At 34.8% G+C, this 15108-nt stretch overlaps 1 protein-coding gene across 1 annotated transcript in view; it reads left to right on the top strand.

The window, feature by feature from the left end:
• The first annotated feature begins 379 nt into the window (after positions 1-379).
• LOC115630972 (protein spire-like) overlaps positions 380-15108 on the top strand; it is a 59193-nt gene continuing 44464 nt past the window's right edge. Inside the window, exon 1 of the mRNA XM_030527552.1 lies at positions 380-1873. Coding sequence (XP_030383412.1) covers positions 1147-1873 — 727 coding nt within the window. The 5' untranslated portion in view covers positions 380-1146. The remainder of the gene's footprint in view (positions 1874-15108) is intronic.

Here is a 15108-nt window from a genome sequence, read left to right as displayed (position 1 = left end):
CTCTGTAAAACGTTTTCATTCATAAATTAAATTTATTATTTGCAGTATTTTATCCAGCCCTGGTCATTTTACATACGCATAGTGCACAAAATTATTCGGCAATCGCAGCAACAACAATATATTAACAGTTAAAGTTTTAAATAAAAGCACAAAATGTTTATCACAAACACAACGAAAAACCGGAATCAAAATAAAAAAGCAAAGAGCCACCATAAAGACGCGAACTGAGAGAGAGGGAGAGCGCAAAGCCGAACAGCTGAGCGACCAGCGGTTGCGGCTCTGCTTTCGTCAAGTTTCGTTCAGTCTAACGTGTGCTGCGCGCACGATTCGATTCGATTTTCCAAGCGCTCACTCCTCAGTCAACAGTTTGACGTCTAAGCGGCAAGTTGCGCGAACGGCCTTGCTTCAAAATAAAAGACAAGCACAAATAAAAGCGAGTAATGTGAAGAACTAGCGTTTAATTTAAACTCGAGTTCTAGCAAAATATTGTCTAATTAGATAGGAAGCGCGTGAATTTATTTAACAGCCACGTGATAATTCAATCAAATCACGAAGCGCACCTCCTCGAGTGTTGTGAAGTGCAAAAAGCAAATGAATAAAAATAATAAATGCATAAAGAATAGCAATAACAAGTTCCACAGCAACACGAAAACATAACGGCAAGTGCATAAAATCAAAAAAGAAAAAAAAACGTGCAAAACGTGTCTACTGAGTGGCAGCAGTAATTAAAAAAAAGGAAATCAAATACATATGTTCAAAAGTTCAAATCAAATCTTCAATGTTTTGTGTTTAGTGTTAAAGTAAATAACATTACGACAACAATATTTAAATATTCCGTTTCATTGTATTTATGTAAAAATCAATTTGTTTGCTACATGTTTTTGAATCGTTTTCTTCGCCTGACCGCCGCCCAACAACAATAAAAACAACAACTACAAACGTATTAAAAACCATAACAACAACAACAACAACAGCAAGAGAAACGGCAATAATTGAAGACATTAAACAAAATTCGCGTACAAATTTTGAGTAGTTTTATACATACATATATGAGGAAACGCAATCACCAGCTCGTGTGCTGCCAAGTGCAACAGAAGTAGCAACAACAGCAACAGCAGCAACAAAAACAACTAAACCAACAACAATATGACGGAGCATCACACAGATAGTCTGAATGATGACAAGCTGGTGGCGAGCAGCAAAAAGCCGCATGACGCAGGCGGCGGACTGGGAGTAGGAGTAGGAGTAGGAGTGGGAGTGGGTGTTGCAACCAAGGCCATGGCTACGCCCAAGGTCAATAGCAAACGTCAGCAGCAGACGACGTCAGTGGTGGACAGCGGGGAGGAGGGCTTTCTCTCCACTTCACCCGACAGCGCCAATGGCGATGTTCAACATCAGGCCCCAGCTGCCGAGCAAATGTTGCTCGGCAACGGCAACCACCACCACCATCACAACAACAACAATAACTGCAACGGCACGAGTAACAGCAACAACAACAACAACATCAACTGCCTACAATTGAACAGCGAACGAGTGCAGGAAGTCTTCTATCAATGCGCCTGTGCTGAACAGTGTGTAACCATCAAGAACATTGTCGACTCCTTCAAGGCGCCCCTATCCGAGGATCAGGCCTGGGCGCTCATCTATCAATTCACCAGCCTCTACTACAAGGTGGCCACCCGAGCGGACAGCGGCGACTTTGAGCTGCCGGAACATTTTGAGCTCCTCGTGCATCGCGATGGCAGCGTCCACTTCTCTAACGGCGCCAGCCCCAACTCCAAAGAGGAGCAGGGAAAGAGAAACAAGGTGCAGGAGCTGAAGCAACACGACGACAGCGCCAGCAGCAGTGGCGACAGCAGCGGTATCGGACGAGGTGAGTCCCAAAAGCATTATACGATTTCGAAATCGCAATTATTTAATTTATTAATAATCAAGATTGTTCTATTTTTTAAACATTTTATGTGTATATACGTATATGTGCATATGCATACTCTATTTATTTTCATTATTATTATTATATTATTATTATTTTTGGGGCCTGAAGTGAAGAAGTAATTAAATTCTATGTGAATTTGTTTCCACAATTATTCCAGTTTTATATTAAGACTCAAATGAATATTATTTGGAAAAGAAATTGTTTGATGGTAGAACTATAGAAGGAATGATTTATACCTTTTACATAGGCATTGCTTAACTTTAAAATAATATTAGTAAATAGTACCCTAAATGGCCGAATAGGTAATAGGTCTACGTATTGCTTTATACTATATTTGAAGCATATAACGTATTTGATGTTTTGTGCTTCACCCTCAAGAAACTTGCTGAAGTTAGCCTAAAATTTTTAAAATATTGTTGTAAAACATAAATGTACAAATATTAAGCCATGTTTTTGATTCCATTTTAATGGAATATATCGGAATTACATGGGCTAGAAGCCTGAGATGGCTACAGAGAGATTTAAAAAAAAATGTATATACATAATTGAGAATCGTTTTCCTCGTATTTAGGCAATTTTCGAAAATTAATATAATTGATAATCGTTTTACTCGTACTTAGGGAATATTTAATTAAGGAATATGCAATTTATGTGCTAAAAACGGAAAATCTAGACAAATATATTTAAGAATATTTGATAGAAGAAAATTAATGTAGAGCAAAGAAAGTGAAAATTAGTTTATTTATAAAACAAGTCTATACCTTGCTTCATAACATTCCTACTTAGGCTTTCCTAGCTTATAAGATTCTTTTTATACTTTTTATATGCATATTGTTATCCATTGTCGACATTCAATGTTTGTTGACATAAATATAAATAAATAAATAAATACATAAATAAATAAATAGATAAATAAATAAATAAATTAATAGATAAATAAATATATAGATAAATAAATAAATTAATTAATTAATAGATAAATAAATATATAGATAAATAAATAAATAGATAAATAAATAAATAGATAAATAAATAAATAGATAAATAAAAAATAGATAAATAAATAAATAGATAAATAAAAAATAGATAAATAAATAAATAAATAAATAAATAGATAAATTAATAAATAAATAAATTAATACATTAATAAATAAATTAATTAATAGATAAATGAATGAATTAATTAATGAAATAATTGATAAATAAATAAGTAAATACCTTAAAATCATCAACATATTATGTTCAATAAAAAACAAAAATAAACACAATAGTTTAATCATACATAAATGTACATACTAGTCCTAGTCTCTTAAAACCGCCAAAGAATCAAAGAAGTTCCTCCGAATTAAACTTATCCATAAGTAACTGCAATTAAGCATTCTTTGTGAACTTTGGAAATGCAATTGATAGCATCATGCTAATAAACAATATACATTACATGCAGTCAGTAAAGAGTTTTCTTTTTTTAATTGATATTATTATATATTGTTGATATTGATATTACATATTATATCATGTGGGAGATAATATCGTAACGCCGGCTGTTAGTAGTTCGTGAAAGCTTCTTTAGAATTCTTTAGCCCATGTTGCGGAAGCGTCGTTGGCCGAGGTTAGTACAAATTATGGGGAGACATAGAAGAAATGTGGACAGACGACGATGGCAAAGTGAAAATTTCATGGGACAGGCAGGCATTCAAAAAATGTCTAGTGCCGTTTGCTATGAAAATGAGCGGACCCCGGAAAACCGGTATGAATGACCTGTTGCTGTTGTTGTTGCTGTTGTTGTTGCTATTGTGGTTGGTGGTGCTGCGCTTTAGATGTTTTATTTAGTTTTATTTAGTTTTATTTAGTTTTACGAGTATTTCTACTTTTTCGGCAAACGCTTTCATTTTCACTTAATAAGCAACAGTTAGCTTCTTTCATTTCTGTGTGTAGAGTACATTTTGTGTGGTGGCATGCGTTTCCGTATGCCATTCATCTTGAATTTGGAATTGGTGGTCTCTGATGGATGCCAGCCCTTGCTCGACACAGAGCCGCTTTCCAAACAAAAAACCAACCCACACACGCTAGCCTCAACTCCAGCTCCAGCTCCAGCTCGAATCAGCTTCTTTGGGCCGGTCGCGGACGTTTTAATGATGACCTCCACTCTAAGTTATGCATCGTCTCGTATCGCATCGCCAGCTTTGATTAGAGGTTTTTCTTCGATTGCGTGTGCGTGTCGCTTGGGAAAGTGTAAACTGCAACTGCGATCGAGGAGTATCCCATGGCGATGAGGTCTGGAGAAGTGTTAAAAAAATAACGAAAACCGCTCAGGCTAGCAACTCTATTTTTCACTTTCTTTTGTGTCTCTGTGTCTTGTGTTTTTTGTTTTTTTTTTTCATAGCTAGGCTCTATAGTTGTAATTGATGAGGGTCGCTCGATCTTTAGATCTTTTTAGCTTTTGTTTCTTCATTTGCTGCACACGATGGTCAAGAATTCCAGTTGCCCGGTCTGTGGCTGCGTGTGGTGCATCGGTGTTGTCTGCTAATTGTTCAATCATTGGGCCAGTTGTCAAAATACAGGTTGGGGCTATAATCTATGGGTTTGTGTAGATAAGCCACGTTAATTGGAAAGCGTGTGTGCTGTCTCGACATCTTTTGTTCTGGGTGTGGTGCGCGATTCTCACGGGTGGCATCGATTAGCTCTTGCCTCGGGCCCTAAGCCGCGGATGCATCTGAGTCATGACTTTTGGCCAGAATTGTCAGCATCGCGTTGGGTATTAGCAACAACATTCTCCAGCCTCCTTTTTTTTTATTTTTATTACATATGCATCATAGTGATGCTATGATTTATTAAAATGCCTTGTTTGGGCCTCAGGCAGCGCATTAAAAAGAGCTTAAAAGAACACAAGAATGTAGATCTTTATATGGTGCAGCAGCGTCTGTGCAACTTTCTGAGACGAGAAGAATGCAACTTGATATCCATATACATACTTGTATATATCTGTATGTATTTGTGTATGTATGGGCAATTAGTTGGCTCTCTTATGGTTAATTAATGGAAATGGAAATGTATATGGGCTGGAAGCCAACTTCTAAAAGGGCACAAACCTAAAATAGAAGTTTGTGCAGATGGAATATTGTATTTAAAGATATTTTAATTAATTTCAAATCAATGATTGTATCATTCCCACAGCATTTAATGGAATTTGTTTTCATCTTCTGAAGCTCGCTAATGAACGTTAGTTTCGATTGATATCACTAAGTGTGCCATTAATATCAACAAATGCTGTAGACTGAAAAATAATGTAGAATTTTGCTGAGAAAGCAAGGCTAATCGAAGTTCCATAAATGTTCTTGACCAAGTTAAATTCCTTCGTTGAACGATTATGTATAAGAAATAAAATGAAGGTCTATTTTATTAAGTTAATAAGTAAGCATAAGATGCAGCTGCATTTGGATCTACTAGTATTCGTAGTTCTACTCTCTGACCTTTGGCAAATAATTCATAGTTTAAACAAATTAAAAATGCCTTGCAATATGTGCTAATTATGTTCATAGTAGATTCGATATTTTGAGTTTATAATATTTATAATTTTTTCGTGTATTTACTGGGATTCTTTGATTGATAATGGTTGGAGAATAATGATTTATACCGATCTCTTTAGCATACATATTTCCCATCAACTGCCTAATTGTGAAGGTTAACAATCTGAAAGTTAACAATTGTGGACCCAATTCTTCATAAAACCAAAATAATCCATCAGTGTAGTGGAGACTATGTTTCAAACATCATTCATAATCTTTAGTTGTTGATTTTCAAATGTATTCCATGTTTTTAGTAGTGTTTAATAGAATATTCTTCTTCTAATCACAATCTTCGCTTTTCTGAAACAAATAATAACACATTGGCAGACTCATGAGGAACACTCTACGGGTAATGTTCACATCTAGCTCAGTATTCTATTCTTTCTAGTGCACTGAAGACACTCTTTGATAATTATTCAACTTTCATACACAGTTATCACATTTATCAGTGTAGTTGAGAGCACGTTTCGTTTATCAGATGCACAGCTCTTGGTTTTTTTTTTTTTGCCAACAGCAGCCGCAAATAATAAACAAGTTATATCAAAAACATTTTGTGTAGACAAGCTTGCCGGCAGCAATGGAAGACCACACCGGGTCGGATCTTAACTTTCTTTCAAGTCAAACACCTTGTAACACTTTAATTGCCACTAATTTACCAAACGAAAACCCCAACTCATTAGATGGAGACTCGCCGGCGAAGGCAGAACCTTAAACAGCTTTAGAGTTACGTTTTGCCTTGATCCATGTCTGATCGACTGTGTCTGGCCCCGCCAGCAGCAGTGGCAATTAGTTTGGGCAAACAAGTTATTACGACAACACAAACCACTGTTAGTTCGTTTATTTACCATCGGCAACTTCTACTTTTAGCACCTTTTGTGGGCAACCTGTGCGTCCGAAAAGGTTAAAAGGGTGTGTACGTTTTTTGGTTATGTTTGCGAGACATTTAAGTCTGGCTTCGTGTTCTTCTTTGTTCGTGGCAATAGTTTGCTTGTGTGAACAGTTCTCTTTGGGTAATTAAAAGAACAAGAGACTGCAAATTGGCTGTGCAGTTTCTTTTGAAAGATCGGGCTTCATTCAAAACTTATAGGCATTTCATTCATAAGTCAACAATTGGGTGTAAAATTATTTAATTTGTACAGAAATATTGTCTAAGGAATGGTGGAATTAGTAAGTTAAGAAGTTCCCAGCATCGATTTGATAAAAAAAAACATTTGTTATACGTAATAAACTTGCTTTGCTTTTCAATGTTCTAAGCAAATGAACATAAAATTCGATTTTAAAAAAAATACTTTCTTTTTAGGAAACACTATATATATGGATTTATATCTATGTTTAGTATATAATTATACCACATAAGTTTCTATGGGATATACATTTTAATATACTGTTTCATATTTCATATTTGATAAGAATTCCTCATTCTGCTTGGGTGATTAAAAGGGACTAAAGAATCGTGGAATTAGTAAGTTAAGAGGTTCCCAGCATCGATTTGATAAAAAAAACATTTGTTATACGTAATAAATTTGCTTTGATTTCAATGTTCTAAGCAAAAGATCATAAAGTTCGATATTAACAAAAAAAACCGTTCTTTTTAGGAAACTCTATATATATTCTATTTATGCGATAGACTCTTCAATATACTGTTGCATACAAGTAAACTGATAGGAATTACTAAAAAAATATCAATAAGTTTCGAATTCTGCTCTAATTTCCAAACAAGACTTGACAAATTCAGATGCAAAAAGTGTATTAAAAACCACCATAAATTATGCATACTATACATATGATTTTTAAATAAATTCTCTTCGTGTAGTGTATTCCAAAGCCAAGTTGAGTTAGTATTACTATATCGTTCTATCCACCTATTTCCTTGGTTAAATTTTTGATGGCTTTAATGGCATTAAAGTGTGAAAATCTGCGTGGAATTTACGGGATCCATTGCACCTGGCTTTGATGTTTTGCCGCAGCCGAATTTCGTTGATTTATGACTGCAATATCCATAGATACATCTAGCAGCTACAAGTATATGTATCTGTGTGGCAGTATGCTTTTACTGCTGCTGATTGGCTCGGTTGCAGTGGAAGTTGTGTGCGTCTATCAACTGCTATGAACTTCTGACAACCGCATCGCCGAGCGCAGCAAATCATTGATTGTGTGACCTGAGACGACGACATCACCAGCACCAGCACCATCGCCATCGACATGGTCTGGTGCCAGAAAAGACATAACAACTGTGCCATGAAATGTGTGGCGTGGGATGATGGGATGGCGCCCGTCCCACTGCACTGGCATTGGCAATCTGGTGGGGCCGTTGCTGCCGGCGTTGACGGCGGCGTTGGTTTGCCGCAAAAGTCGCCGCGCACGCTGGCGCCTCGATTAGGCGCGCAGTTCGAGGGCGTAGGCGTCGTTCATTGCCTCACATCGGCCATGGTGGCGGTAGGTGCCGTTCTGGCCAAGTTAACTGACATTTGCGCGCTCAATGCTGTCAACACACAAACTCGCCATTACGTTTTGCAACCGGCTCCCAGGAAATCCAGTGAGAAGCGCTCGCAACTTTTCCTACTCTACAAGTAGATATATATGTATACAAGTATATAGCCAAGCGCCTGGTAACAGGCAGTGAAAGTTTTATGGCAAAGCTGTCTCGCTCTATCCCCTGGAAATCTGTCGCTTGAAGGTCAATAGCCATGCGCAATGGCCAATGGTGGGGAATATGGAATATGGAAAATCTCCACCCACACCACGGGCCTGGGATTTGTTGTCGTAGGTTCTCTCACAGCTGTTGAGCTGTTGCTCCACCGGCTCCCAGCTGTGCCTCGTCAGTTTCCGATTTTCCACAACGCTCTTCCCTAATGGGCGGCTTCCGTTTTACAATTTGTATCGCAAGAAAAAGTGCCCAAACATTCTAACAAATTGCTTGGCATTACCACAAGTTTAGAGTTTCACCTTTGAAATCTTTTTGGCTGGCTATGTACAAAAGAAGAAAGCAGGTTACATTATTTCTTCATTTTTTTCTAAATTTCTGTGCACGCATTCAAGAAGAAAATGTAAAAAAAACCCTTACTCATTATTTGTGTTTGTTGTTAGAAAATTATTGTTGACGTTGTCTGTCTGTCTGTCTGCCTGTCTATCGGGCTATCTATCAGTTTTGTCGGGCTGCTGCTCTCTGATGGGTGATGATATTTCAGTTTCATGTCTGTGGCTTTCGTGTTTTCACTCTGTAATAGAAATTACAGAAAACAAAAACAAATTTGCTGCACTCTATGCCCGCCGTCGACTGGTCACTCAAGTGCTTTAATGTTTAAATAATTGTATCAAAAAAATTACAAAAATGTTCCAAAACCAGAAATGTAAACACACAACAAAACAAATTATAACGAAACTAACTAGCTACAGGGCTCCAAATTGGTTCACTTGTTATTATGTGTCCCCCCATTTTTTTTTTTTTTTTTTTTTTTTTGTGGGATGATGTGCACATAAATATATATAGTTTATAACAAGTTGAGTTGTTAAAGACTGAAGCCAAAATTGCATTAGTTTTAAAGTTTAATTGTGAAGTTGGAGAGCTGGGAAGAGATGTCTATCAACTAAATAGCAAAAACTGTACAAGAATTTAACAAGGAATTTTTAAATTGGAAGAAAAGAATAATGTGGAAAATTACAATTATGCTATGATTATATATTCTTAATTGTTGGGGACAGAATATGCTAGCAGTCTTAACTAACATTTTATGTTTTAATTCTACAATTATGTTCTGAATTATTTATGGTAGCGATGTATATTAACTAAATAGCAAAAACTGTGTTTACAAGAATTTAAAAAGGAATTTTTAAATTGGAAGAAAAGAACAAAGTGGAAAATTACAATTATGCTATGATTATATATTCTAAATTATTGGGAACATTTTCTTGTTTTAGAATTAAAACATTATTTTCTGAATTCTTTAATGACATAATTTAAAAATTTGCCATCTTTTTAGCACATTAAACAAGTTTAAGAAAGCCAGATCCTCATCTAATAATATTTCTGTTTTGTTAAATAAAATGATTTTTCATTTTATTTTTAGAGAATATGCTAGTAGTTTTAAATAACATTTTCTTGTTTTAGTTCTACAATTATTTTCTGAATTATTTAAATTAAATTTAAAACTTTGCCATCTCCTTAGCACATTAAACAAATTTAAGAAAATCAGATCTTCAACTAATAATATTTCGGTTTTGTTAAATAAAATGATCTTTTACTTTATTTTATTAACTAACACTTTATTCTTCTAATTCTACAATTATTTAAATTAAATTTAGAAATTTTGCCATCTCCTTAGCACATTAAACAAATTTAAGAAAAAAAGATCTTCAACTAATAATATTTCTGTTTTGTTAAATAAAATGGACTTTCATTTTATTTCTAAAGAATATGCTAGTAGTATTACCTATCATTTTCTTCTTTTAATTATACAATTATTTTCGGAATTATTTAAATTAAATTTCAAACTTTGCCATCTCTTTAGCACATTAAACAAAAGCGTTAAAGTATTTTACATAAATTTAGGTTCAATAGTTTTTGTCATGCTTCCTTCTGTATTTGTTTACTTTTTGATTTATTAATCAACTCTTAATCTTGACAGCATTCATATGTCATCTGACAATCTAACACTATTTGGGTTCTGTATTACAAATAAGTATAGTCTTATCAATTTTATTTGAATCAACTGTTGGCCTCTCAATACGGCTCTGATTATGTTAATTATAAATAAAAATCGTATAGGTCTTGGGCATTAATTTCATAAGTTCGGTCGTAAATATTCTCTTGTTTTACACAATTTGCAACATTTCTTGGAATTTGTAAGCCCACACACGCAGACACACTTAGTTAGTTAGTTAGTTAGTTAGCAGACGCTTCGTATCAGATTAGGAGGTTGGGTCGGGTCAGCAATAAAGCCCACATAGCCTGTATTTATTATAGTTTTGTTGTAATATTTTAAGCTGTCACACTTGCCAGAGACCCAAAAACGCAACAACAACAATAACAAATGTAATTAAATATAATAAGTTTTTTATAATGACAGTTAATGACATAAGCGTAACAGACGCATGGACGGCCGGCGTGCGCTCAAAACTGAACCTGAACCAAATTTTGGTCGCCGCGTCGTCGGAAAATAGTGACCCAGCGGCATTTTTTGGTTTGGGGTCCAAACTTGTCCACCTGTGCAGTTTGCATTTTGTAGAGGTGTGTGCCGCCTATATATATGTATATGCTTATATATTTGTCGTCAGCTGATTGTGAAAGAGAGCGCTTGCATTTTGAAACTGTTCGGCTTATAAGAGTCTGCGTGTGTGTTACCAAAAATATTTGGCTTTCAAATGCAAGGCAAGTCGTTAAAAAAGACGCACACATCTGCACGTACATGTGTACATATATATATAGATATTTTCTGAAGTGATTTTGAAAGTGCGTGTGGCACATAAATCATATGATAATCCAAATGTGTAATAATGGGCGCTTGATATTTGTTTGGGGGATTTCTCAGCCGCTTTTTTTCTGCTTCTTTCAGCTCAAGTTTAATTTAGATGGCACTTGTTGCATGCGTCAGTGTATGAGTGTGTGTGTGTGTGGGGTCTTTTGAGTGTCGCCAAGTGACAATATAACTATTAATGGATTTACGACAAGTGTTTTGTTATACTTATACAATATCCATGCATACTCGTCTACGAGTATTGTAGTTAACTGGTTAACTGCAGGCGGCCCTGAACGCCAGTTTTGCTTTACAAACATACCTACTATATGATTGCTATATAGGCAAGATATCAAGGTTCAAACACTGCCACACATATGTACAGGCATTGACATTTCACACGCAGTGGCATTTACACTTACGTTTGTCTAGTTATAAAAAAAAAAGAAATAAATATTAGTTCGCGCCATAAATTATAAATACATTTTGATGCAATGCACTGCTTAGTCAATTAATCCAATTAAATCGCTTAAGGCAATCAAATACAGGGTGGGAAACAAATCAAATACTTTTAGCATTTTTCTTTTTTTTTTCCTTTGTTAAAATAGTTCGACATTTTTTAAAGGAAAACTTGCAGACAAAAGCGACCACTTAAGAAATGGCGTTTGAGTTTTAACAACACGTGTAATCTAAGATTATAAATTGGCTGATAAAGCACGTTATTAGGCGGCTAAATATACGTATTTAATTCTGTTTATTTTGGTTTCTAATGAGCTTTGACTATATGAGTCACGCAATGAGAAAACAATTAGATTTTACATTTTAAAGAGACAGAATATCTTTTCTCTCTAAGTATGTTGAAGGCAGGCGTCCAAATAACTTGTATACAAATTTAGCATAAGATTGTAAGTATAGCTGCATGAATATAGTATTTATTTATTTTTTTTATTTATTTATTTATTTATTTTTATTTTAATAGCAAATGATACTGCCATTTTGTATGTATAACAAAGAAAACTTATAACATAACATAAAAAAAAAGGAAACAAAAACAGAAATTTGTATTAAAAAATGTAGTAATACAGTACTAATCTTAATCTTAATCTGTCTCACATAACATAAGAAATTAAACTAAATTCTGTGAAACTGCAATAGATGTTTTGTTAAAATTTTTGGAAGAACAATTTAAAATGGCTTGATATTGAAAATGTGGACATTTTTTTGAAGTATTTTTGGAAACAGCTTTTGTTGGCTTAGACTTTTCATATGCTTTCCCAAACGATTCGCACACACAAGATCTTCAAAGCTGCGTTTTTCACTTCACTTTTTAGAATTGCAATATGAAGCAACTATTGTTATCAAATAAGTTATTTAATTATTTTCAGGAATGTTTTTTAATATTTGGCACCAGCTGATTAGTTCTAAAATGAAAACTAATTACAAATAGCAGTTAAAAAACCGTTAATATTATTAGTTATGAGTTAGTTAGTATTTCGTTTCGTAAATTTCCATTAATATACAAATGCTAAGGTACTTAATTATGGCATTTATAGCGCTACTCTAACTTGTCGAAACATTTCATTTAAGACACTTAACATTAAAATAAATTGTTTAAGTGATGTTCATTTTTTCCACATTACATTATTAATATTATTAGTTATCAGTTAGTTCCATTAATAAACAAATGTTGAGCTATTTAATTATGGCATTTATAGCGCTACTCTAACTTTTCGACACATTTCAACATTTCAAGACACTTAACATTTAAATAAAATGGTTAAGTAATGTGCAATTTTTCCACATTATATTATCAATATTATGTTTAATATTATTAGTTATCAGTTAGTTAATATTTCGTTTTGCCACACAAATTTTCACTAATATAAAAATTTAAGCTATTTAATTATAGCAACTTCAACTCTACTGTAACTTGTCGAAACATCGTGACTATGAACTGACTTTAAGAAACTCAACATTTAAATAAAATGTTGAAATTAATTGTAGTTTTTTCACATTATATTAAAATTATTAATATTATAAGTTATGAGTTAGTATTTCGTTTTGTCGCACAAATTTCCATTAATATACAAATGTTAGGCTACTTAATTATGGCATTTATAGCGCTACTCTAACTTGTCGAAACATTTCAACATTTCAAGAAACTCAATATTAAAATAAAATGTTGAAATGAATTGTAATTTTTTCACATTATATTTCGCATCAGCTGTTATTTGTCGCCCTGTAATATTTTTGCCGACAGTGTCCGTAAAAATCGACAAGTAATTGCCTCAGTTCGTATCTTATCAATGAATGCGAGTATATAAATCTATATGCTCTACAATCAGACACACACACACATTTATTTATTCATATATATGTATGCATATATATGTATATAGTATGTGTAGTCAGTTGTCAATCTACATGAACAACGACCATATATCAAGCCAGGCAAGTGCGCTGATTTTTATGGCTATTTTGACACAATTCCAACACGACAAGTTGGTTGGGTGGCTCCGGCTCCGGCACCGGCACCGACTCCGACTCCTCTGGCGGCTGCGCATGCGCCATGGCTTGGCTGTGGGCTGGCAAGTGTAATTGAAACTCTCGCTTTCTACTTAGAGGGGGGGGGAGAGTGAAATGTTTGAATGACTGTGAAATTATAGTGTGGGTATGGCTGCCTGCCTGACTGGCTGGCAAGCGGGTGTCGTCGTCGTCGGCGGCATCGTATCTGTTATCAAAAGCTGCAGTTAAATGCTTGGCCGCCTGACTCCCTGACTGACTCTCTGACTGACTGGCTGACTGGCTGGCTGGCTGGCTGAGTAGCGGGGTCTTTCACTTTGCATAAATATAGTATATAAAACAGAAACAATCTTTAATCAGCATTTACGCTTTCATCTTTCACATTTCTCAAAAGCGCGCACGTCGAGTGAAAAAAATAACAAACAACAACAACTACTGCGTTTATTTTGCCGTTTATTGTTGTTGCTTTTTTCCCAACCTGCTCAAGTTGCCGGCTATGCGCTTACAAAGTCTTGGTAGTCGCTTTTGGCCATTTGTGCGCTTTGTGGCGGCTTCTCGAAATATTTTAATTTGCTTGCAAATTTCCATAGTCTGCATATTTTATTAATTTGTTGTCTATTTGTCTATTTTAATTTGGAGTCGGCTGCCATAAACATTTATATTTTTCTTTTCGCTGCCAACAGCACACAAAAGACGAAAGCAAAAGTGACATTTAAAGTATTTCTACCAAATGGGGCTGGGCCCTGGCTTTTTGTTGTTGTCTGCCACTGGCGGCTTTTTGTAGTCAACATAAATGGCTGACCATAATCCCCCACCCCACTCTAGCCTACCAAAAACTTTATCATTTCCAAACTTACATAACAGCCATCTATAGTAAAGAATAGAGCCGCCTGCCTAAATGAAACTCACATAAGATTGCATTTGATTGTAAACGGTTTTGAACAAAGCCAAAGATTTCGTGGGCAGGGAATTGTGGCTTACTCGTATAAAGAAATGAATCGGAAAATTTCTTTGGTAGATGACTTTTGTTATGAAATTGTGCGGCACATGTGGCGTGTGACACCTTTTATGATGCAAAGTGGCATAACTGTGCGGCAGCTTTGACCTTAAATGTGAATACATAATACCATAATATCCTAAGAAGTTCGGTATTGAGTCATAAAGATAAATGTGTTTGTTTAGTTTTTTGTTTGACGTTTAGCTTTAGAATATCAAAATATAGTTCCCATGGTATTGATATAAGCAACAGCATGACGTTTTCAAGCGAAACTATCTGCTCATTATATCTAATATAAACACACAACACAGATACCTTTTAGGCAAAGAAATCTAAATAGAAAGTAATTCTCGCCTTTATTTTGGAATAAACAGCTTAATTCCTACGCGCTATCTGTCGAGTTCTTACTGTGTTATCTCTATAGTTAATGCAATCAACGTGGGCTGTAGTGTGTTATCAATGAATTCAAAATAGGTACACTTTACTCCATTTTTATATTTAGAACGACCTTAACGCTGAAAATTAAAACTTCTAAAGTCGAAACAAATTTCCTAATTGTGAAAATAAATTGCTTAAAAATTTATAATGCTTACTATACATTTTTAAAGCTATTCATTGCTTTTTAATATTATT

The sequence above is a fragment of the Scaptodrosophila lebanonensis genome, unplaced genomic scaffold (genome assembly GCF_003285725.1).
Source record: "Scaptodrosophila lebanonensis strain 11010-0011.00,11010-0021.00 unplaced genomic scaffold, SlebRS2 tig00001412-arrow-pilon, whole genome shotgun sequence".
Lineage (NCBI taxonomy): Eukaryota > Metazoa > Arthropoda > Insecta > Diptera > Drosophilidae > Scaptodrosophila > Scaptodrosophila lebanonensis.
The sequence above is the reverse complement of the archived record's forward strand: the minus strand, read 5'-3'. Positions and strand labels throughout refer to the sequence as shown.